Genomic DNA, 26,831 nt, shown 5'->3' with positions numbered 1-26,831 from the left:
TATTCCAGGAGTTCCTTTCCACACAAGGCAACTGGGCAACCAACACCACAGTCTGAAGATCTCTCAGGGGCTCCATGGCATGCAGGGCAACTAACCCAACAGACTGGAAGCCTCCAGGGAGTTCTGCTGCACACAGGGAAACAGAAGCCACAGTCCATAGGCCGCCCTGGAGAACAGCTTCATATAGGACAACAGCTTGACTCTTGCTCTTCTGAAGACCCAATAGTCTAAAGGTCTCCCAGGAGATCTGCTGCAGCCAGGGCAACAGATCAGCACCTTCTCTTCCCCTCTGAAGACTCCATAGTTGGAAGGCCTCACAGGAGGTCTGCTAGAGCCAGGGCCACAGAACTACGAGGAGATCTGAAGCAACCCAGGGATAAAAGAGGCAGATTCCAGACAGAAACACCCAGACCAGCAAAACACCAGGGAGAACCAGATGGCGAGAGGCAAACACAGACCATAAGTAACAGAAACCAATATATGTGGGCATCATCAGAACTCAGTTCTCCCACCACAGCACCTGAATACACCAACACACCTGAAAATAAGGAAACTGACTTAAAATCCAATCTCATGAAGATAATAGAGTCCTTTAAGGAGGATATAAATAACTCACTGAAAGAAATACAGGAGAACACAGGTAAACAGGTAGAAGCCCTTAAAGAAGAAACAAATAAATCCCTTAAAGAAATATAGGAAAACACAATTAAACAAGTGAAGGAATTAAATAAATCAGTCCAAGACCTAAAGATGGAAGTGGAAACAATAAAGAAAACACAAATGGAGGCAACTCTGGAAATAGAAAACCTAGGAAAGAGGTTAGGAATTACAGATGTAAGCATCTCACCAACAGAATACAAGAAACAGAAGAGAGAATCTCAGGTGTAGAAGATGCCATAGAAGAGATAGACACAACTGTTAAAGAAAACTCAAAACATAAAAAACTCCTAACCCAAAACACCCTGGAAGTCCAGGACACGATGAAAAGACCAAATCTAAGAATAATTGCAATAGAGGAGAACGAAGATTCCCAGCTCAAAAGACCAGAAAATGTCTTCAGCAAAATCATAGAAGAAAACTTCCCCAACCTAAAGAAAGAGATGGCTATAAATGTACAAGAAGTCTACAGAACACCAAATAAATGGGACCAGAAAAGAAAATCCTCTCATCACATAATAATCAAAACACTAAATGTATGGAACAAAGAAAGAATATTAAAAGCTGTGAAGGAAAAGGGCCAAGTAATGTATAAAGGCAGACCTATCAGAATTACACAAGACTTTTCCACAGAGATACTAAAAGCCAGAAGAGCCTGGTCAGAGGTCATGCAGATCCTAAGAGAACACAAATGCCTGCCCAGGCTACTACATTCAACAAAACTCTCAACCAACATAGATGGAGGAACCAAAATATTCCAGGACAAAACCAAATTCAAACAGTTTCTATCTACCAATCTAGCCCTACAGAGGATGCTAGAAGAAAAACTCCAACTGAAGGAGGGTACCTACACCGAAGAGAAGACAAGATATTAATCATCTCACAACAAAGCCAAAAGGAGAGAACCACATGCACATAATACCACTTACAAAAACAAACATAACAGGAAGTAACAATCATTTGTCTTTAATATCTATCAGTATTAATGGGCTAAACTCACCTATAAAAAGACATAAACTAACAAACTGGATACACAAACAGGATTCAGCATTTTGCTGCATACAAGAAACACACCTCAATAACAAAGACAGAGACTATCTAACAGTTAAAGGCTGGAAAAAAGTCTTCCAAGCAAATGGTCCCAAGAAACAAGCTGGAGTTGCCATCCTAATAGCCAATAAAATAGACTTTCAACCAAAAGTTATCAAATGAGATGAAAAATGACACTTCATATTTATCAAAGGAAAAATCAACCAAGAGAAAGACTTAATTCTGAACATCTATGTCTCAAATGGAAGAGCACCCACATTCAGAAAAGAAAGCTCAAAACACATTGAATCCCACACAACAATAGTGGAAAACTTCAACACCCCACTCTCACTAATGGACAGGTCATTGAAACAGAAACTAAACAGAGACACAGTGAGACTAGTAGAGGTTATGAACCAAATGGATTTAACAGATATCTACAGAACATTTCACTCTAAAACAAAAGAATACACCTTCTTCTCAGCACCTCATAATACCTTCTCCAAAATCAACCATATAATTGGTCACAAAACAACCATCCACTGACACAAGAAGACTGAAATAATTCCATGCATGCTATCAGATCACCATGGCCTCAGTCTGGTCTTCAATAACAGCAAAAACAACAGAAAGCCCACATGTGGAAACTGAACAACTCTCTATTCATTGACAACTTGGTCTGGAAAGAAATACAGAAATTAAAGACTTCCTGTAATTTAATGAAAATGTTGACATCATACTCAAAATTATGGGACATAATGAAAACAGTTCTAAGAGGAAAATTCATAGCACTAAGTACCATGGTAAAGAAACTGGAGCAATCTTACACTAGCAACTTAACAATATACCTGGAGAGCTCTAGAACAAAAAGAAGCAAACACATCAAAGAGGAGTAGACAGCCAAAAATAGTCAAACTCAGGGACGAAATCAATGAAATAGAAACAAAGATAACAATACAAAGAATCATTAAAACCAAAAGCTGGTTCTTTGAGAGAATCAACAAGATAGATAAACCCCTATCGAAACTAACTAAAGGACCCAGAGGCAGTATCCACATTAACAAAATCAGAAATGAAAAGAGAAACATACTAGAAATAAAGGAAATTCAAAAAATTATCAGCTCCTACTGCAAAAGCCTATACTCAACAAAACTGGAAAATCTAGATGAAAGGGATGTTTTTCTATACAGTTACCAAATACCAAAGTTAAATCAAGAACAGGTAAACATTCTAAACTGGCCCATATATCCTAAGGAAATAGAAGAACTCATTAAAAACCTCCTAACCAAAAAAGCCGAGGGCCAGACAGCTTTGGTGCAGAATTCTACCAGACCTTTAAAGAAGACCTAATATCAATATTCCTCAAACTATTCCATAAATAGAAACAGAAGGACTACTACATAATTTGTTCTATGATGTCACAATTACTCTGATACCTAAACCACACAAGAATGCAGCTTGGTCCAAAAAGAACCAATTTCGCTTATGAATATTGATGCAAAAATACTCAATGAAATTCTTGCAAACCGAACACATCAAAATCATTGTTCACCATGATCAAGTAGGCTTCATCCCAGAGATGCAAGGTTGGTTCAATATAAGAAAATCCATTAACGTAATACACTAAAGAATACAAATCACATGATCATCTTTTGAGAATGCTGAAAAAACATTTGACAAAATACAACACAACTTTGTGTTAAAAGTATTAGAGAGATCAGGAATTCAAGGCCCATACCTAAACATAATAAAAGCAATTTACTGCAAACTAACAGCCAATATCAAATTAAATGGAGAGATTCTTTAAACAATACTACTAAAATTGGGAACAAAACAAGGATGCTCACTCTCCTCATATATTCAATATAGTATTCAACTTGAAGTTATAGCTAGAACAATAAGACAACAAAAAGAGACCAAGGGGATAAAAATTGGCAAAGATGAAGTAAAGGTATCATTATTGGTAGACGATATGATAATATACATAAGTGACCCCAAAAATTCTACCAGAGAACTTCTATAGCTGATAAACAACTTCAGAAAAGTGGCTGGATATAAAATTAACTCAAATAAATCAGTAGCCTTCCTTTATGCAAATGATAAACAGATTGAGAAAGAAATTAGTGAAACAACTCCCTTCACAATAGCCATAAATAATATAAAATATCTTGGGACAACTCTAACCAAACAAGTGAAAGATCTGTATGACAACAGTTGCAAGTCTCTCAAGAAAGAAATTGAAGAAGATCTCAGAAAATGGAGATATCTCCCATGCTCATGGATTGGCAGAATTCACATAGTAAAAATGACCATCCTACCAAAAGCAATCTACAGATTCAATGCAATCCCCATCAAAATCCCAACATAGTTCTTCAAAGACATGGAAACAGCGTTCTCAAATTCATCTGGAAAGGCAAAAAACCCAGAATAGTGAAAACAATTCTTAACAATAAAAGAACTACTGGGGGAATCACTATCCCTGACCTCAAGCTGTACTACAGAGCAATAGTGATAAAAACTGCATAGTATTGGTACAGAGAAAGACACACATTGATCAATGCAATAGAATTGAAGACCCAGATATAAAACCACACACTTACAGACACTTGATCTTTGACAAAGATAAAATATACAGTGGGAAACAGAAAGCATCTTCAATAAATGGTTCTGGTCTAGCTGGCAGTCTGTATGTAGAAAAATGAAACTAGATCCATATTTGTCACCTTGCACAAAACTCAAGTCCAAGTGGATCAAGGGCCTCAACATAAAACCAGATACACTGAAGCTAATAGAAGACAAAATAGGAAAAAGCCTTGCACCCATTAGCATAGGGGGAAATTTCCTAAACAGAACTCCAATGGCTCACGCTCTAAGACCAAGAACTGATAAATGGGACCTCATGAAATGGGAAAGCTTCTGTAAGGCAAAGGACACTGTCAATAGGACAAATCAGCAACCTACAGACTGGGGAAAAAACTTCATTAACCCCATATCCGATAGAAGGCTAATATCCAAAATATATAAAGAACTCAAGAAGTTAAACACCATAAAACCAAACAACCCAGCCAAAAAATGAGGTATAGGACTAAACAGAGAATTCACAACAGAGGAATCTCGAATGGCTGAGAAGTACTTAAAGAAATGTTCAAATTCCTTAGTTATCAGGGAAATGCAAATCAAAACAACTCTGAGATTCTACCTTACACCAAGCAGAATGGCTAAGATGTTGATGAGGATGTGGAGAAAGAGGAACACTCTTCCATTGCTGGTGGGATTGCAATCTGGAAAAACCACTCTGGAAATCAACCTGGAGATTCTCAGAAAATTGGAAGTAGGTATACCTGAAGATCCAGCTATACCACTCTTGGGCATATACCCAAAGATGCCCTACCATGCCACAGGGGCATGTGTTCTACTATATGCATAGTAGCCTTGTTTATGATAGCCAAAAGCTGGAAACAACACAAATGTCTCACAACAGAAGAATGGATACAGAAAATCTGGTTCATTTACACAATGGAATACTACTCAGCTATTAAGAATGAGGACACCCTGAGTTTTGTAGGATAGAACTAGAAAATATCATCCTGAGTGAGGTAACTCAGACCCAAAAGGACATGCATGGCATGTACTTACTAAGTGGATATTAGCAAAATAGTACAGAATTCAGGATACAGTCCACAAAACTCAAAAAGGTTAACAAGTGAAAAAGGCCCAAGTGAGGATGCCTCAATCCCATATGGGAGGGAGAAGAAAGCAATCACAGGAGGTGGGAGGGAGGGAGGGTCCTTAGTGGGAAAGGTGACAGGGAGGGTAAGAGGGGAACATGATCAGGTATTGGGTGGGGGAAAAGGACCAAAGTCCTGAGGGGTAGAAGAAAGAATGGAAATGGGCATCCTTGGGAGGTAGGAGGTGGGGGACTCTCCAGAGATGTACCAGAGACCTGGGAGGTGAGAGACTCTTAGGACTCAAAGGGAGGGATCTTAGATGAAGTGCCCAACAGTGGGGAGAAGAAACTTGTAGCGCCTACCTCCAGAAGAGAGACAGGGCATCATGAGAGGGATGGGGTTGCCATCTCTCAGTCAAAAAACTCTTGACCTGTTATTGTTCCTGTCTTAAAAAACTTCAGGGACAAAAATGGAGAAGAGCCTGAGGAAAAGGAGGTCTAGCAACATGCCCAAAGTGGGATCCAGCTCAAGGGGAAGCCCCAAGGCCTGACACTATTATTGAGATTATGGAGTGCTTACAAAAATGGGCCTATCACGACTGCCCTCTGAAAGACCCAACAAGCAGCTGAAAGAGTCAGATGCAGATATTTACACCCAACCAATGGACAGAAGCTGGTGACCCCTGTGGTTGAATTAGGGAAAGGCTGGAAGAAGCTGAGGAGGGTGACCCTGTAGGAGGACCAGTAGTCTCAATTAACCTGACCCCTGAGATCTCTCAGACAGACCACTAACAAAGCAGCATACACCAGCTGATATGAAGCCCCCAACACATATACAACTGAGGACTGCTGATTCAGTCAAAGAAGATGCACCTAACCCTTAAAAAACTGGAGACCTCAGGGAGTCGGGAGGTCTGGTGGAATGGGGAGTTGAGTGTGTGTAAGAACATCCTCATGGAGGGTGGGGGAGGAGGTATGGGATGTGGAGCAGTCAGAAGGTGGACTGGGAAGGAGATAAAATCTGGAGTTAAAAAAAAGATTAAATAAAATTTAAAAAAAGGTAAAATTTTGTGCTGTAACCTTTGGCTTCTTTTTGGGAGGATGGGAGACTTTTAATGGTATTTCTGTTTTTTTTTGTTTGTTTGTTTTTGGTGCTATAGGTTTTTAAAAATTATTTATCTCTTCTTGATTTCAGTTTGTTATGTTGTACCTATTGAGAAAATCACCCATTTCTTTTAGATTTTCCAATTTGGTGGAATATAATTTTTAAAAGTATGTCCTTATGATTTTTGGAATTTCCTTGGTGTCTGTTATATCCTCCTTTCCTTCCTGATTTTGTCAATTTGTATATTCTCTATCTTTCCGTTAGCATAAGAGTTTGTCTATTTTGTTGATTTTTTCAAAGAACCAACTCTTTGTTTCATTCCATCTTTGTATTATTCTCGCTGTTTCCATTTTATTGATTTCAGCTTCTCAGTTTGATTATTTCTTGCCATGTACTCCTCTTGCGTATGCTAAGTCCTTTTTGTTCTAATGCTTTCATGTGTGCTGTCAAATTGATAGTATGAGATTTCTCCTTTTAAAAAATATTTTGTTCTATGTAGGCACTCAGGGGTGTGAACTGTATTCTTAGTACCATTTTCATTTTGTCCCACAAGTTTCGATATGTTGTGTATTTATTTTCATTGCATTCTAGAAATTCTTCAGTTTCTTTCTTTTTGATTCATTGTTTCACTCAGTAAACAGTTTCAGTTTCTGTGAGTTTGAAAGCTTTCTGTTCTTTCTTCTGTTATTTTTGATATGTAGTCAGATAGGATGCAGGATATAAGGGGTTATTTCAATTTTCACCTATGTATTGATACTTGCTTTGGGACTGAGAATGTCTTTTTGGAGAATGTGTCATGAGGTGTTGAAAAGAAGTTATATTCTCTTTTTTTTTTTTGGATGGAATGTTCTATAAATATCTGTTAGGTTCATTTGGTTTATAACATAACATAACGTAACTTAACGTAACGTAACATAACATATCTTCAGTATTTCTTATTTAAATTTTGTCTGGATGACCTGTTCATTGGTGAAAGTGAGGTATTGAATTCTCCCAGTTTCAGTGTGGGAGAGTCAATATGTGATTTAAGCATCCACTTTACAAAAGTTGGTGCCCTTCTGTTTGAAGCATAGATGTTAAGAATTGACATACCATTTTGGTGGATTTTTTTCCTTTCATGACTATGTACTGTCTTTTCCCATTTTGTCTTTTGAGTTTTAATTTTTTTGAAGTCTATTTTCTTAGATATCAAAATGGCCACACCAGTCTGCTTTTCATGTTCATTTACTTTAAATATTTTTTTCATCCGTTTACCCTCAGGTAATGTCTGTTCTTGATGCTAAACTTTGTTTCCTGTATGCAGCAGAGGGACAGATCCTGTTTTTGAATACATTCTTTTTTATATACCCATTGATATTGAGAGACAGCAATGACCAATGATTGTTGATTCCTGTTGTTTGTTGTTGTTGTTGTTATTGTTGTGTGTGTGCACGTGTGTGCACATGTAGATTTGCACTTGAGTGTGTGCTCTTCCCTTCTCTTGGTTTTGTTGGTGTGCAATTATTTACTTCCTGTGTTTTCTTGGATGTAGTTATCCTCTTTTGTTTGGATTCTAGCACCTTTTAAAGGGCTGGATTTGTAGATATAGATTGGCTAAGTATGACTTCATCAGGGAATGTCTTATTTTCTCCATCTACAGTGATTGAAAGTTTATGTGGGTATTGTAGTCTGAGCTGTGATCTCTTAGAGTCTGCAATACATCTTTCCATGACATTCTGGTGTTTAGAATCTCCACTGACAAGTCAGGTGTAGTTCTAATATTTGTACCTTTATATTTTACTGGGTCCTTTTGCTTTCCAGATTTCTTTGTTTTTTTTATGTTTAGTGTTTTGATTATTATGTGGTGAGGGCATTCTCTTTTGGTTTTCTGTATAAGCATTTAGAGTATAAGGTACATCTTATAGTTTTATAGACATCTCTTTCATAAGATTAGGAAATTTTTCTTTTATGGTTTTGTCGAAAACATTTTATGGGCCCTTGGGCTTGAATTCTTTTCCTCTCTCTACTCCTATTACTTGTAAGTTTGGTATTTTCATATTGTCTCAGGTTTTCTGGCTTTCAATATGCATGCTACGCTGTATATAATCACAGAAGTTAAGTAACTGACAAGTGACTTGGGCTGAGGTGAAGATCTCCGAAGGGAAGGGAATAGAATATATTGTTATGTAGGAATAGAGTAGATTGAGATGGTAGAATTAAATGGTAATGGGTATGAGAAAGGGATAAGGAAAGAAATATGATGCATGGCAACTTACACTAAGGACCATAAGAAAAGTGAATATTATAGAAGCTTTCTAAGATATGAAAGACATGTAAATAGAGTCACAAAATAATGGTGTCTATGCCTCAACTACAGCATCTTATGTCAGCAAGTGGATGATTGGCCAGAAATCTCAGGCTATTTCAAGTTTGTTGGTTGCTCTCCATAAACTGATGGTAAAACTTTATTGCTGCATACAAGACTTACATATAAAAGGTACTCTGCATGCTACCAGAGGAGGAATGTAATCGTCTCCCCAGCTGCAAACCCTGACACAACTGTAACTTTCCTAAAAGATATGCTGTTACAATAGTAGCACAAACATTCAGGGAATAACCAAGCACTCTGATTGGCTTTAAGGCCTACTTCATGGAATGAACCCACTTCTGATACTTCCAGGATAGCCAAATACCTGAGACTCAGTAAGTCATAGAACAAGGATAAACTAAGTAACATAGTTCTACCAAGGAAACATAGCAATAAAATGACTCCTAGTGACATTATCCTGTACACTTACATCAGTAGTTTACTCAGCTTTTATGAGCAAAACTTCTTTTTGCAAGAGATGGGAACAGAGACACACAACTGGACAATGCAGAGAGTGAGAGACTTGAGAGTACTTAATTCTAGATGGGATTTTTCTATTAAACTCCTATACTATCTATGGTGAAGGGAATGCCAAAAGAGTCTAAGATGTGGAGAGAGCAGATGACTTTAAGGAAACCGTGTCTTCCAGAGACAACATAACTGATACACACATGAATTTATAGAGTCTCTGTCAGCACAACAGGATCAGATCAGGTTCAAGCCAGACAGTGACCCAGCACTGAGAGGGAGAAATAGATACAGGACCATGCCCCTAACCAAGAAGCTATCTGTAATTGATAACTGCTTGCAAAAAAAAAAAACTAGTTTTCTTAAACAGAATTACATTAGATATATTAGTAAGAGTTCAGGCTAGGGTGAAGATTAGTTGTCCAACACAAAAGAAACTCAATGGTAGGTAGTTTTGTGGAGTTTTCACCCATATTGCTTTGTTTGTGTATTTTACAACTTATTGGTCTTTTGTCTAAATACTTTGGTTTCCATTTTTGTGGATTTCATTTTATTTCATGTCTACCTCCTTTCTTCTTCTTCTTTTTAGAAGAGAGATGGAAAGTAGAGTTATGTAGTTGGGTGAGTAGCATGTTGGGTAGGGGAAAAAGTATGATTAGAATATAATGTGTGGAAAACAGTTTTTGAATAAATAAAAAAAATCCAAGTAACCCCAAATTTGCATTTTTGGTATGTGAGTAAGCAGTTAGGAAGCTAAAATCCAGAATAAAGTTTTTCAGTTTCAAAGGTAGTTTTATTTTTAATTTTTGTGAAATTGTATAGCTTATACAATACAAAACATGTGATTTAGTATTGTGTATGTTTATACTATTTTTAACCATCTCAACAATATTTTAAAAATTTATAGACAAAACTTAAAATATTGGTATATAAAATTGTAAAAAATCTCATGCAAAAGAAAATAATAAGAACATTTTGTAATAAAATATAAAAAGTATTTTAAATCTTTTCATGCAAAATGTTTTGATCATGAAACTTTCATCCTCTAACACCACTCAGATCTCCACCAACTCATCTTCACTCAACTCCATCCCTTTTCTTTCTCTGTTTAAAAAGTCAAAAAATCACAAAAACAAAAACCCAAGAAACACACATACACACACACACACACACACACACACACACACACACCCTAGCAAAAGACTAATATGACAAAAAGGGCCCAAACATAGAAATATGATATAAAAAGATAGATTTTTGAAAATCTATCCACTTACCACTGAATTTCCTGGGTATAGGGCCTGCACTGAAATGAGCCTCCATTGGAAGAAACTCCTTTTTACTTTATGAGAGGGTGGCTATTGCACATAGCCTCTTGTGGTAAAGGGTAGCTCAAACAAGATGTGTTTTATTATGTGTAGTCCAAAGTGTTACAATTATGCTCAACTCACCTCTGTAATTCCAGTGGCCCATTCTATCTTGTCCTCAGATACAGATAATTGTTGACCAAGTGGACCATATGGGGAAAATTGTCCAACTTTAACCTTAAGTTGAAGACCTTCTGGAAAGTTCCAGAAGTTGAGAATGTCATACTCTGCATTCAATTTCATTTTTCCATCCAAATTCACTTGTTCTCCAGCAGGATTAAAAAACTGCATGTTCTTCAGAAAAGGGTGCAGCTAAAAAAGATAGATTATGCATTACTTTATGATGAAGTTTGTACCAGAATGAAGACAAAACCCAAGTTTTAGGGAAAGTTTCTTATTATTTAAATCTTTGGTGCATAAGGCAAATTTAACACAGGTATAAAAAATGTAGGACAAATAGCAGCCTATGGATGGTTATGGTGTAAGATTTCTGAAAATGTCAGTCCAACAGACAATTGTTAATCATACACCAAAATAATTAGTAAATGAATGAAAGTCAGGTAATTTTCTGTTTGTCTAAGAAAAGTTAGACCCATCTATTTACTTTCAGAATTAGCCTGTCCTGGTTTGCTTTCTGATGCATTGATAAAAAGCTTACAGGTTACAGTCCTGAAGACTGTAGAAAACCAAAGAAAGAACTCAAGACAGGAGCCTGGAGGTAGGAAATGAAGCAGAGACCATGGAGGAATGTGTTTCCTCACTTGCTTCCATGGCTTACTCAGTTTTTGTTCTTATGCGACTCAGGACATCTTGACTAGGGATGGCATGTCCACAGTGGTTTGGACTCTTCCATATAACATCAATCATTAATCAAGAAAATGCTCCCCAGACTTGCCCACAGGCCAATCTGATAGATGCAATTACTCAGTTGAGGATACCCCTTCCCAAGTAACTCTCATTTGTGCTAAATTGAAAAAAAAAAACTAGTCAGTACATTACTCAGATTAAAATGAGGCTTTGAATACCTTAAGTGGTGTTAGAAGAGATTCCTTAAGTGTCAAGAGCAGTCTTGACATCACTTAGACATGTCAATAGTTTGTGTTACAGGGACATAGCTCAGTTGGTAGAGTTGCCTAGCATGAGTGAAACCTGGTGTTTGATACTAGCTCTGCATAAAACTGTGCATAGTTTTACATGTCTGATATCTCAGCACTCAGAATTTAGAGGCAGGAGGATCAGAAGTATCTTGTTGTTCTTGGCTGCATAGCAAATTTGAGGCCAGCAAATCTAAGCATATTAGGTTCTTCATAAACCATAACAATGACAACAACAAAGAAATAGTTTTCCTTTCCTTCTCACTTAAGCAAATGCTTAGGCATATGCTGAAAGGACCTCCTATCTTACTACAGAGACACTTATTCTATTCAAAACATTTAGGAAATGAAATCAGCTTGGATGCCTATAAACTGATAAATGGATAATGAAAATGTGTTACATTTACACAATGGACTATTATTTACATGTAAAGAAAAACAAATTATAATTTTAGGAAAATTGATGGAACTGGAAAACAGTATACTGAATGAAGTAATTCAGGACCAGGAAGGCCAAGGTAACATGTTCTTTGTCATTTGTAGACCATAACTTTGAACGGTTAAATTTGAAAGCTTAATCTGGGGTGTCAATAGGGACCAGAGACTTAGAAAGAGCTTACGAGAGAGGCAAAGAGAAGAGACAATAGGTGTTGGGGAGGAGGTACTGGAACAGTGAAGTTATGGGAGAACATTGTAGGTAGAAAGGTTTAAGTTGGAATGGAAGTAGAAGATAGGGAAGAGGACAGGGAAATAATTTAACTAAGCATGTACCAAAAGGGCCTATGGAAATATATTGGTGTTTTTGTCTACTAAAAACATAATTAAAAATTCAGTTGGATGAATTATTGGATATTGAATTATTTGATATTCCTTCTTACCAAAGGCAAAGACTGTGACGCAAAAGTCCCAAGATTGAGTATAGATTGATTTCTTATGAGTTGTTTGTCAGGGAGTTACAGAGATAACCCTAACAACTCCGGCTATTGCCACTGCTTCTGATTGTTCCTTAACTGATATAGGTAAAGGTACCAAGCTAGAACTGAGTCCTACCTCTACTCTAACCTTTAGGGGTGGAAGCCATGTATACATCTGGGTACTATGTAGCTGCAAGCCAGCTTTTGATGATAATGATCCTTCTATCTAGATATGTTCACTGGGAAGATAGTAGCATGAATGTTACAGTGAATTTGAAACACTTACTGTCGGAGGGAATTCATAGCTTCTACTCATAGTGGGGCATGAGATTGTCCCTATCGGGCAACACACTTTGTTAATTTGCTAAGTGGGTATGGTGTCAAACTGCTTTCTAAATACCTATGTTTATACTCATATGTTAGTTTTAATTTCAGTATTAATGAGAAGAATTTTTTGGCATGAGCAGTGGTTAACACAAAAGTTTATAAGTGGTCAAACTGCTAAGAAATAGTGACTCTGACCTATATAAAGATTTGAATAGTAAAATGTCCCTCATAGGCACAGACATTTGTACAGTTGGCCCTCTGTTGATGATATTGTTTGGGGGGAAGATTATGAGATGCTGCCTTGTTGGGGAAGGCATGCCATTGAGTGTGCACCAAGAGAATTTGAAGATTCACCTCACTTTCAGTTTGCCAGCTCTGATTCACTCTTGAGTTACAGGGTGCAAGCACTCAGCTTCTTGCTCTGATTGGAAACAGGCCTTCTATGTCCTGCCATGCTATCCTCACAGTTATGGCTTCTAAACCCCAGGAACTGTATTATGAAGAAATCTCAGCTTTCTGTTAGTTGCTTTGGTCACAGTGTTTTATCACAGCAATAGGAAAGTAAGTAACACAGAGGTTATTAACAAGGAAAGTATTACCGTGAAGAACACAATCATGTTGTTTTTTGGAAGAATGTGGGCATCTGTGGAACTTTGGACTAGAAAAGCAGTTGATTGCTGTAAGCAGAGATTAAAGGGCCTTTCTAGTAGAGCCTGGAAGATTCTATTGAGAACATTGTCTATGTACTGTGGGGCAGGTCAAGAGGGTACAGAAAGGAAAAACAGTAGCGACTAGGGTAGCTGCCATTCCTCTCATCATTTGGGGTGAAATCCTGTTTGCCTCTGCCTTTGTCCTAAAAAAATATACTCAAAGATTTTAAAAGTAATGATCTAATTTCTTTGGTGGGTAAAGTTTCAAGACAGGCTAATATTGAACCTATGACAGCATTACTATTAGCAACTCTTACATAGATTTAGAGTGAGAAAGAGTAATTGGAGCAGAAAAAAGTAACAGCTATGGCTTGTAGAGAAGAAGAACATTGGGAAGCTAATTCTGCAGATACTGTGTATGGTAGAAGAGAGGCTGTGATTATTGTGTAGATTAGTGCCATTAGGAAGAGGCCTTCTCTGCTTCGGAATAAAGAGAAGGATGGGCTCAGGTCAAGATCTCAAGATAAGTTTCCTCCTTTTTTTTTTTTTTTGGCCTTTTGAGACGGGGTTTCTCGGTATAGCCCTTGGCTGTCCTGGAACTCACTCTGTAGACCAGGCTGGCCTCTAACTCTGAAATTCACCTTTCTCTGCCTCCCAAGTGCTGGGATTAAAGGCGTGCGCCACCACTGCCCAACAAGTTTCCTACTTCATAAAGAGCTTAAGGTGCTTTCTTTTCCGCTCCTAAACATCAAGTGAGCAAAAGCATTGTTGCTAGTGTGAATGGGTGTAGGGGGAAGACGCATTCTAAACTGGCAGCCAAACGTAACCATGTTGAATATGTGGTGTTGGCTTTAGAGGTAAATAGGATGTAAGAGTGATTACTTCTCCATGGTTTAGGATCATTGCCAAGACTGGTCAGGATATAGTACAGAAGAACTTCTGTGTAGGTCCTGATGGAGCAGGAGATCCTGAGATGCAATTATGTGAAGCTGTGAACACGAAGCCTTGGTTGTAGTGGAGATATCAGGATGTTGGAGATGCCAGAGCTGTCAGAAATCTGTCCAGGAGGCTGCATATAGCAAGTGGGACCATCCTATGAGGAAGATGTATGCTGCTGGCAGCAAAGCTGAAGGGGTAGAGCCATTTGAAATAAAATTTCCAGACATCAGATATGGCACTTCAGGAATCAGTGTTTGCTTTGCTGGGTTTCAGTCTTGATTTGGTTCTGTATGTAAATGTAATGTATGTTTTGTGCCATTATATATTAGTAACATATAACTTGCTTTTTGCTGTAACAGGGATTTATACTTAGGGATCACTTTGAGTATTAAAAGTTTCTTTGGACCTTTAAATAGCATTGAGAGTATAAATGACTATGCAGAATTTTTTTTTATTATAACATGACCAAAAACATTTGGAGTCTAGAAAGTGGAGTATGGATGTTTGATTGAGAATCATTCCTCAAAGAGTCAGATATTTTAACAGTTGGTCCCTATTTGGTGGTATTGTTTGGGGATGTTTAGAAAGTTCAGTCTTCTTGGAGGAAGTATGTAACTGGAGTTAGTCTTTGAGACTTTAGAAACTATTCCACTTCTATGTCACTGTTTCTGATTTGTGATTGAAGTAACGATATGAGCTGTCATTTTGCTGTGTCATCTTCCATTCCTGCTACTCTGCTATCCAGTGTCACACTGATCATTCAGCCGTGGAGTAACTCATGAGTTCCCATACCTCCTGAAGGTCTATGATCAGTCACTGGTTCCAGGAGAGGCAGTGCCATTCTTTGCAGTGTTGTAGCTAGTAATAGATTTCCCATTGTCATCCTTATGTGAAGAATCATAATTAAACTCAGTGAGTCACACACACACAAAAAAATGTGAAAATAGGAGGTGTGTCTGTTGGGAAGAAGGTTTCAACATGAGGAGAAGGGGGATAAGATAGTGTAATTAGGGTGGAAAGACCAAATGCTTACTATATACATTTAAGAAATGATAAAAAGCTGTATGCTAGGAATGACAGAAAAGGTGGTTTACTTTTCTTGTCATTTAAGGAGTTTACATAGGAAGCTGAAGTCCTCTCTTTGATCATAGTTTGAAACTTCTAGAGCTTGGGACTGGAGTGTCAGTTGGTACAAAATTGAAGACAATTATGTCTAATCTTTCAGGCATTTTAATACCCTATAGTTCAGCAGGGAGTATAGGGCACCCTTCCATTTTCATAGCTCATTGTTGATATAGCTAGTCTTGTGCAGATCCAGCACAAGTAACTTCAGCTTCTGTGAGATCAAGATTACCGTGATAATATTCTTAGAAGATGGCATTTTGCAGCCCTTCTCCATGTATTCCAGCTCCAGTATTCTTTCCATCCCCCTCTTCTGGAATGTTCCCTGAACCTTAGAGAAGGGTGTTATAAGTAAATGTCTAGTATAGAGCTCGACACACAACAGTCACTTATATTTAGCACCTGGAGCAAGTGTAACTGGATTGGTGCTTACTGTGAAAAGAGGCATTTTCCATTGAGGCTGAGAGTAGCATTGGTATACAGCCTTAAACAGATATTTAAAAGGGTGTTTGGCACTGTGTAAATTTAACCAATCAGTAATAGGCTCCCCATTATGGCTTATGACTTCCTCATTTACATGTTTTTGACCGAATTTCAGGATTATTATTCTCTGCTGTGAAGTGGGCCTCAAATGCAATTAGTCTGCTCATCCCATAACAGGAGTGCCACTATTTTACAAATAGGTGCAACTTGCTTAGCAAGTTGGTATTAAAATTTTCAGGCCTCACAGTATTTAAGATCACTGTCTCAGTCAATCTTATATTGTTGTAAAAAGACATCATGACAATAGCACATCTTCTAAGGGAAAATATTTAATGGGGGCTTGCTTACAGTTTCAGAGGATTAGTCTATTGTCAGTATGGTGGGAAGCATGATGGGATGTAGACAGACATGGTTCAAGAGAAGGAGCTGAGAGTTTTATATCTCGATCCACAGGCAGCAGGAAGAAGGGAAGGTCATGGGGTCTGACTTAGGCTTTTGAAGCTTCAAAGCCCATCCTCAATGACACACTTTCTCCAACTAGACCACATACACCGCACCAAGGCCATTCCTCCCAGTCCTTTCAAAATTGGCATTCCTAGGTGAATAAGCATTCAAGCAAATGAACCTATGGTGTTCTTTCATAAACAAATCACTACATCACCCCTGCCCTTCTCTCATAGGCTTATTTCCATATTATAATGCAAAATGCAATTAATCCAACTTCAAAAGTTCCCATAGTGCACCACAGTCTCAATATTGTTTAAAATTCCAAAATTCAAAGTCTCTTCTGAGACTGATAACAATCTCTTAATTATAAGCCCTTTAAATTAAAATACAGATCAAATACTTCTGACATATATTGGTACAGAATATACATTACCATTCCAAAAGGAAGAAAAGAGAGCATTGTGAGGAAATACTGAACCAAAGCAAGTTCTAAAAGCATGTGAGCAAACTGTGTACTCTGCATCTCAATTATCTGATGTCAAAAGGATTTTCAGATCTGCAACTTCTTTCAGGTTTGTTGATTGCAATACATTTCTCTGTCTTGAACTAGTTCCACACCTTGTTAGCAGCTTTCCTTGGCAGGTATTCCATGGCTCTGGAATCTCCAACATCATGGAGTTTTCAATGAAATCCAGGTTTCACCTTTACGGCTTTACACAGTGGCCTCTCTGGGCTCCATGAAGGGACATTTCTGGTATGCCTGGCCTCAGTGGCTTTCTTTAGTCACAGAGGGAGATTTTTATAACCCATTTCTTGTATCCTTGATCTAAAGCCAAAAATATGTGGCCTAAGCTGCTGAGTTCTGCTGCTTGCTAGGGCTGGAATATGCCCCCTTTGTTCAATTACATCTGAATTGTATTTCTGTTTTGGATAGTTCCCTCACTGTTTAGGTTTTTCTTTAATTTCTTTTCACAAGTTGTAAGCTTAGCTTGGTGGAGTCTTGCCTGAGGTCATCACCCCTTTATCCCATTCAATATCAGGCTTTAAAATCTTTTTATCTCCTTGAGTACAGGACTTAGCTTGATCACACTTCCTGGTGTTCCTCTCTTCTCCCTCAAATCGAACCTTTTGTATTTTAACTTGCTCAGCTTGCTCCTTTTAATTATAGACCTGTATAAGACCATTCCTGGCTATATACATGGAATAAGGACACATGCTCCACCATGTTCATAGCAGCCATATTTACAACAGCCAGAACCTGGAAACAACTCAGATGTCCCTCAACAGAGGAATGGATACAGAAAATGTGGTACATTTACACAATGGAATTCTACTCAGCTATTAAAATCAATGACTTCATTAATTTCACATGCAAATGGATGGATCTAGAAAATATCATCCTGAGTGAGGTAACTCCGTCACAAAAGAACATGCGTGGTCTGTACTCACGATAAGTGGATATTAGGCAAAGATCGTAGAATACCCAAGATACAATTCAGAAACCACATGAACCACCTCTTCCTCAAGAGGAAGGAAGGCCAAAGAGTGGATGCTTCAGTCCTACTTAGAAGGGGCAACAAAATAATCCAGGGACATAAAGGGTGGAAGGGACTTGGAAGGAAGAGAAGAGGGGAGGGGAAAATGAGGGGCAGAGTCAGGTATGGGAGGAGATGGAGGAGGTGTACAGAGGGTCAGGAAATTGAACAGAGGTGTGTAGCAATGGGGGATGGGGACTTGGGGGTAGCAATCAGAAAGTCCCAGAAGCCAGGTAAACAAGAGCCCCCAAGGACCCCACAGCGAGGACAGTAGCAGAAATACTCCACAAAGAGGAGGGAGGACCTATCGAGAACATATCCAGAGGTTAGGCATGGACTCCCGGTTGAGGGATGGGGCCACCCATCTGAAATGGACTAGATTCAAGCAGGAGCAACAGTCCAAGGGAACAGTCAAAAGGAACAGTAGGCAGGGATTCAGCAAGTGACAGGCAACACACCTGTGAGGAAGTTTTGCATAATTTGAAATAGGAAGACCCCTTTAGATTTTCAATGAGGGAGAGAAGACTGTAATACAGATGTTTTGAGCTGGGAAAGGACAGGCCTTTAATCCAGATCTTTGATCCAGATATAATCTGGGCTACGTCTTCTGCTGAGACCCTGTATAGAACATGGAAGAGGGAAGCTTCTGCTTTTTGCTTGCTTGCCCTCTCCTTTCTAGCAAGTCAATTCCTTCATTGGAATTATAGCCTACTTCTATTGGATTCCATCACATACTGAAGACCAGCTGAGACATCCAGCATTGTGGACTGAACAACTATAGGATTCTTGGACTTTCTGTTCATAGCCAGCCATTGTTGGATTAGCTGGACCACATCCTATATGTTCCTCTAGAGAGCCCAGATTAAGACAATTACGGATGCCCCTTCTCTCCAGCAGCCTGCATCTGATACTATGAAATATAGCCCGCAGAGATGTTTACAGCTCTGTTCCAGTGGCATCTGATGTGGTATGTGTTATCAGATGCAATAGGTTACTATATTCCATTTCTGGCTTGTAACCAAAAGGAGTAGCAGGAACCTATATTTGTTTATTTTTGGTTGGGGAGTCTTGGGGTCTCCTTAATCAAGAAGTCATTTGGAGGTGTCCTACACCTGTTACTAGGATTTTTGTTTAGTAACTCTTGGCTTCTATAAACACTCAAATTATCTAGCTGTATAGTGTTTCTAACTTCTAACTTTAAAAGAATATTATGTCAACAAATACTATATACATATAGTAAAGCAGGTTTTCAGATGGTTTTGTTATGCATTCTTGTTTGATTGGCCATATCTCCTGTTTTCCCTCTTTTTAAAAAATGTTTTATTTATTTACATTCCAAATGTTGTCCCCCTTCTTGGTCCTCCATCCAAGAGTTCTTCACCCCATTCCACCTCCACATCCCTCTTCCCTGGGTCATCAAGTCTTTACAGGATTAGGCCCATCCTTTCCCACTGAGACTAGACAAGGTAGTTCTCTGCTACATATATGCTGGTGGCCATTGGCCAGCCCATGCATACTTTTTGGTTGGTGGCTTAATCTCTGGGAGCTCTGAAGGGTCTTGGTTAATTAACTGTCAATTATACTGTTGGTCTTCCTATGGAGTTGCCATCCCCTTGGACTCCTTAGTCCTTCTCCAAACTCTTCCAAAGTAGTCCCCTACTTCAGTCCAATGGTTGGCTGTAAGTATCTATACCTATCTCAGTCAGCTACTGAAAGAGTCTCTCAGAGGACAGCCATTCTAGGCTCCTGTCTAAAAGCACAACATGACATCAGTAATAGTGTCAGGGTTTGGTGCCCGCCTACGGGATGGCTCCCTAGTTGAGGCAGTCACTGAACAGCCAATCTCTGTTCCATTTTTGTCCTAGTATTTCTTTTAGACAGGAAAAATTCTGGGTTAAAAAATTTGAAGGTAGGTCGTTGACCCCATGCCTCCATGGCATGGAGGTGGTCTCTTCGGGTTCCCTCTCCCCACTGTTAGGCATTTTGGCTAACTCAATCCCCATTGAGTCCTGGGAGCCTCTCACATCCCAGGTCTCCGTGACTTTCTAGAGCCCCCTCCCATCCCAAAGCTGCATATTTCTACTCATTCTTCTGACCCTCTAGGTTCTCTCCTGTTTCCCCTCATACCTGATCCTGTCCTCCCTTTCCCCTCTCACCAAGATCTCTCTACTATTTCTATTTTTTTCTGTGTTCTAATACCCTCTGTTTCTTAATACAGACCAGCAGCTCCTTTCTACTTTTTAATTTTTTACTTCTACAGGCATTGCAAACTAAGCACACATAACCAAAGAATTGAAGCCACCAGGATTTTATCTGGGTTACCTATGTCAGAATATTTGTCTGAACTTTTGTCTGGTTTCATCCATTTACTTCAAAATCTGATGATTTTATTTTTGTTTACAGAAGAATACCAGTCCCTTGTCTGTAGATACCATATTTTCATTATGCATTCATTAGCTCATAGACATTTAAGCTGAATTCATTTTCTGTCTACTGTGAGAATGCAAGAATGAATATGGATGCACAAGCATTTCTGTGGATAGATATAGAGAGTCCTTTGGGTGTATGACCAGAAATGTTATAGTGGGTGTCATACGTTCCAGTTCAGGTTTCAGAGAAACCTCCAGAATTGTTTCCAGAGTTGCTGACTAGTTTCCACTTCTACCAACAGTGCATAAGGGTTTGCCGTTCTTCACATCTGTAACATATTTTTGTCATTGCTGGTTTGATGATGACCATTGTAACTGAGGTTAGATGGATTCTTAGTGTAGTTTTAATTTGTATTTCCGGGATGGTTAAGGATGTTGGAAACTTTTAAAAGTGTTTACTAACCACAATGATTTCTTATTTTGAGAACTTTCTGTTCAGGTTCATAATCATATTTAAAACTGCATTATTTGTTTTCTTCATGTTTGGATTTTCTGAGTTCTCTGTATATTTTTGTACCAATTCTTAATTAGACATAAGCTTGAAAAATATGTTTTCCCTTTCTGTGGGCTGGCATTTTACTAACATTTTCTTTTGCTGTACAGTATATTTTGCTTTCAAGAGATCCCATTTGATTTGTTATAGTTTCCTGTCCTCCAGAGTTATTGCAGAAAGCTTTTATATGTCCACAATTTGAAGCATATTGCTGGCCATGTTCCTCTAGCAGTTACAGGGTATCACAACTTGTGTTGAGTCCCTTGATCAGTTTGAAGCTTAGTTTCATTCGTGGTAAGAAATAAGGATCTATTTTTATTCCCTACATATTAAAATATAGTTTGCGCAGCACCATTTGTTGAAAATACTGTTGTTTCTTCAATGTATACGTTTGGCATGTTTATTTAAAATCTAAGTTAGCTGTAATTGTGTGGATTTGTGTCTGGGTTTTCTATTATCCTACCCTACCCTACCCTACCCTACCCTACCCTACCCTACCCTATTGTATCCATCTATCATATTCTTTCTATTATATTGCATTCTATTTCATTGTATTGATCATATATGTGTGCTTTTGTGCCAGTACTATGCTATTTGTATTATTATGACTCTGTTGTATGAGCTTAAAGTAGGTATGATGATACCTCCAGTTGTATTAATTTTGTTTAAGATTGCTTTGGCTATCCTTGCTCTTTTGTGCCTTCACATTAATTTTAAGACGTTTATATGCTTGTAAAGAATAATGTCTTAAAATTATCTTTTAGAGAATTTCTTTTTTTTTAAAAGGGATTTTTATTTTGCTCCATTTCCAAGGCTTCTGGCCATGGCTCTGTTGCTTGGGGCCTACAATGAGACACAGCATCATGGTGGGGGCATATGGTAGTGTGAGACTCTCCTACTAATGGTAGGCAGGAAGGGGAGAGCACACAATACACTACCAGTGACCTGACGCCCTCCAAAACTAGGTCCTGCCTAAAAAGTCTCCAAGACCTCACAAAATGAAACTGCCTTATGGGAACAAAGCTTTCATTCCATGATGGGGAAACCTCAAATCACAACTGTAGACCACCATGGGAGCTTTGTTCACAGGACTGGATTCTACATAGAGAACAGAGCATGGATCAAGAGGATGCTCTGACACAGCCTCCTCCTTTTTTAAAAAAAATTTTTAATCAAGATATTAAATGGCTTCAACAATTTCATGCAGTTTTCTGACAGAGCTTTAGAAATCTTTTGTTGCTGGATATATATGAATGAGGAATTTTCCAGGCAAGCGTGTGTGTGTGTGTGTGTGTGTGTGTGTTTATGTATACATCCACCCAGGTTCATTGTATTCTTTATGGTTTTCTTCATTATTATATTTATTTATTACCCACAGCTCCCAGTCATCTTGTTTCCCTACTTCATTTTCCTCTTCATCTTCCTCCTCCTTTTCCCTTCATTCTCCTCCCCTTCCACAAATGTGGTGTCAGGTCTCAGTATGTAGCCCAGGCTGACCTGGAACTTTCCATCCTTCTAAGTGTTGAGATAATGTGCCACCACACCTGATTCAGAGTCTTTTTTAAATGGTTTCAGAATAACTTTTGTCCTTCTCACTACCTAAAGGATAAAAATTAATCTTGAGCCAATGACACTTCAGCTACATTAAGAACTATCAAGGCAGCAGTACTGGTTTGAGGTAAAGATGAATCAGCCAGACCGCTTCCCAGGGCTTTCCTCACCTCCCAGGTTGCCTGAGTCTCCAGCTTTATCATGAGTAATACACTTGTGTCAACTCCAGCACTATTCCTGGATCTCCTCTGAAAGGGAGGAAATAAATGAAGAGGCTGCTAGCATCCGATCAGTTCAGCATTTCAGCCTATCTGTTCAGCCTCATGTCCTAGGAGTGTCAGAAAAGAGACTAGTGAGTCCATCCTAGCAGAGCCAAACACACCGATCTAGCATTGTGTACCTGTGTCCCACAAGGTCAAGCAAAGATGTTGCACTTGTCAGTTCAGACAGCAGTGAACAGTCTTGTCTGCATCTGGAAGTCTGGATGGAAGAGACTCAGGCCCCAGATGCAGAGTAGACTTGTAGCCCAGTGCATCACAACAGGAAATCTCCAATGAAGAACATGTCCATTAAAAAAATACAGGAGAACACAGGTAAACAGGTAGAAGCCCTTAAAGAGGAAACACAAAAATCCCTTAAAGAATGACAAGAAAACACTACCAAATAGGTGAAGGAATTAAACAAAACCATCCAGGATCTAAAAATGGAAGTAGAAACAATAAAGAAATCACAACGGGAGACTACTTGGAGATAGAAAACCTAGGAAAGAGATCATGAGTCACAGACACAAGCATCACCAACAGAATACAAGCGATAGAAGAGAGACTCTCATGTGCAGAAGATACCATGGAAAACATTAACACAACTGTCAAAGAAAATGCAAAATGCAAAAGCTCTTAAACCAAAACATCCAAGAAATCCAGGACATGAGAAGACCAAACCTAAGGATAATAGGTATAGATGAGAGTGAAGATTCCCAACTTAAAGGGACAGTAAATATATTCAATAAAATTATAGAAGAGAATTTCATATACGAGTAAACTAAACTAAACTACACCAAACCAAACCACACCACACCAAACCAAACCAAACCAAACCAAACCAAACCAAACCAAACCAAACCAAACCAAACCAAGCCATACTAAACTAAATGGTATTCACATAATTTCTGCTTTTCACCTTTCATCCCATAGCCCCCACTTTCCTTTCAAATTTATGACTCACCCCCTCCCCCAGTAGGCTATACTGAATCCATTCACTGTAGTTTGTATATATGTACATGTGTTTACTGCTGACCACTTGGGACTGGATAACCTATCAGGGACTACACCTCTGGAGAAAACTTACTCTAACAATCTCACCAGGCATCGACTATCTGGTTCTCTTTACCTTAGGATAGAACCCTCTACATATTGGCTTGTCAACTAGTCTGAAATGCATGTTGAGATTTTATGACGGTGTAATTTTGATTGAAATTACATTTAACTTTCAATTTCTGTGTATGCTCTGACCAATATACAATATCAATTTACATAATTCATGGTCATGGGAGGTCTTTCTATTTTCTAGTATCTTCTTCAACTCAGTTACTTTCTTCAGTGCCTTAAAGTTTTCATGGTAGAGCTCTTTCCTGGTTAGGTTGCCTTGCCCAGGTTTATTCTCAGAGATTTAATTTCTTTATGGCTATTGTCAATGGTATTGCTTCTTTTTTTGTTGATGTGTTCATCACTGGTATAGAGGAAGACTTTTGTGTTAATTTTGCATTCCCAAATCTCAGTTGGGAATTTTTTAGTTTTCCCTTGGTTTAGCACAATTCTGGATGTAGGTTTCTGAAATATCCTTAACATCTCCATAACTTTTATTATAAAGTAATATTGAATTTTTTTTCAAAGGCCTTTTCTTTTTCTAGCGATATGATCATATGATTTCTATGTTTGGGTCTACTTATGTGATTAATTTCATTTACTGATTACATTTGTTGATTGATACATCCCTGAATATCTGGAATGAAGACAATTTGATTATGGTGACCGTTTTTATCTGATACTGAATTAAAATTAGAGATGTTTTATTGAGAATTTATTTTTATTCATATTTTTATTTTTTTGTTTTTTTTGAAATTGTAGAATCATTATAGAATTTCTCCCTTCCATTTCATTAATTTGTAAGTATATGTTTGTTAACAAGACTGGTCTGTGATTTCCTTTTCTGTTGTGTCTTTATCTGGTTTGAGTTTCAGGTTAACACGCCAGTATTAATCAATCTGGTGTCATAGAAAGAGTTTTGAAGCAATCACTCCTTTTCTATTTTATAGAATAACTTGAGAAGTACTGATAGTAGTTCTTTAACATTCTGGTAAATTTCTGTAGAATCTGTTCCTGGAATTTCTGAAATTATTTTATTCCTGCCTTATTCTCATTGCTGATTGTAGGTCTGTTTAAATCGCTTCTCATTGATGTTGAGGTATACATTTTGGAATACTTGAATAGATTCTACATTCTAACTGAGTCTCCCCATCTTTATCTTTTTACTGTAGAATTAATGTTAAGAATTATTGTTGATAGAAAGAGAAAATTAATTTTGAGGGTAGAACCAGCTCGTAAGGAGAAGCCAGTTGCTACAGCCAGGAGTGGGCTGCATTCTAACAGAGCGCCTCCCACACTTGCAGCTCAGCATCAGAATTGCTACGAGCCAGTGAGTCTCATCTTGTCCCTTTCAATAGCCATGTACACAGCAGGTATGTCTGGTGCTCTTCACCTTGGGATAGGACCCTCTATATATTGGCTTGTCAACTAGTCTGTCATGCATGTTGAGATTTCATGATGGTGTAATTTTGATTGAAATTACATTTAACTTTCAATTGCTCTGTATACTATGACCACGCATGGTATACAGCATTTGTCTTTTTAGTTCATGGGCAGTTTGAGGCAGTATGGTTCCAAACATACACATGCAGTGAATAAAAAAGACCATGCATACAATAAAAAAAATTAGTGTTGAAGTTACTATAGAATTGATCATTTTTGGAGAAGACATTTACTTTTTTTTCTTTCACATTTTTGTTTCTATACTGGGATTTAATGCAGGACTTAATTTGTTGATTTAGAAAAAAATTTGTTTTTTTGAAAATTTAAGTTACATTTCTCTTCTACTAAAGGCATTTATAATTTAGGAGAAGATAAGTTCTAGCAGGACTAAAGAATAATTTTCCTCTCTCTGACTAATGTTCAGGACGTTTTATTCCTATTTTCCCCCCTGAGAGTCAGATTCTGTTTGCAGTAATAATCAATGTCCAAGGTTCAGTACACTTCTGGCCAGTCCTTGCTTCTGCTGAAATCAGGTTAAATGACTTTGCCTGAGTACCCTAGCCTGGGGCAACTCTATCCCTGACTTCCTCTGTAGTCTTCACTACAAGTTGTGGAATTATACATACCTAGGTACCCTATCATCAGTCACCTCCATTGCCCACTTGGCTTCCACAGGCTTTGCTGCATGTCGTGGTAGTCTTGTGTCTAAGTGTCTTTATCTTCAGTGAGCTCAGTCCCTTCCTTTTCTTCTGAATCCTATTCTCCATAGCTGGGACTCTACACACATTTTTTATATTATACTTATAATATAATACTATATTACACCATTAATACACCTATATTACTATATTACTTGTTCCTTCCTCCAGCTTGTCTCTCTAACTCCTTTCTCCATGTTTGATTCTATTTGCATAGGCACTCTACCTTCCTCAGTCATCTCTGGCCTAACAATTTACTTCCATATCTTCTGACTATGAAAGTAAATACTTTCATTACTGACTGCCATAGGACTCACAAGACAAGACAGTTTCTGTATCTTTAATATAGAAATACTTGATCTGGCAACACGAAACACTGATATGGATTTAGAACACACAGTCTTCCTTCCATGGACACTTTGTTCTTTTTAACCATTTCTGTATAGGTTTTGATTTACTTACCCCTTTATCAGTTACAAGTAGTTTATTTTGTACCCTTAGAGATCCAAAATAAGAAGTGTGACCTCAAAAAGCATAGATTTAGAAAAATCACAGTGTTGATGTTCTGAGCAACCCAATGAGAGACACGCTACCTGCCAGGCTGAAAACATCAGCTCTTCTGCCTTTCTTATTGGTATTACTTCTACTTGATGAAGAAGCATCTCATGAAGGCTGTGGGCCACAGCATACACAGCATTGTAT

General features: G+C 38.2%; 1 protein-coding gene across 1 annotated transcript in view; it reads right to left on the bottom strand.

Moving 5' to 3' along the window:
* Positions 1-26,831, bottom strand: part of LOC114637271 (vomeronasal type-2 receptor 116-like) — a 77,463-nt gene that overhangs the window by 25,363 nt on the left and 25,269 nt on the right. The window contains exons 3-5 of the mRNA XM_028785482.1: positions 26,723-26,752; positions 26,592-26,653; positions 10,725-10,952 (exon numbers count right to left, since the gene is read on the bottom strand). Of these exons, the coding sequence (XP_028641315.1) occupies positions 10,725-10,952; positions 26,592-26,653; positions 26,723-26,752 (320 nt within the window). The remainder of the gene's footprint in view (positions 1-10,724; positions 10,953-26,591; positions 26,654-26,722; positions 26,753-26,831) is intronic.

This window comes from Grammomys surdaster, unplaced genomic scaffold (genome assembly GCF_004785775.1).
Source record: "Grammomys surdaster isolate TR1022 unplaced genomic scaffold, NIH_TR_1.0 125243, whole genome shotgun sequence".
In the NCBI taxonomy this organism is placed as follows: domain Eukaryota; kingdom Metazoa; phylum Chordata; class Mammalia; order Rodentia; family Muridae; genus Grammomys; species Grammomys surdaster.
This window is presented reverse-complemented; position numbering and strand designations above follow the sequence as displayed.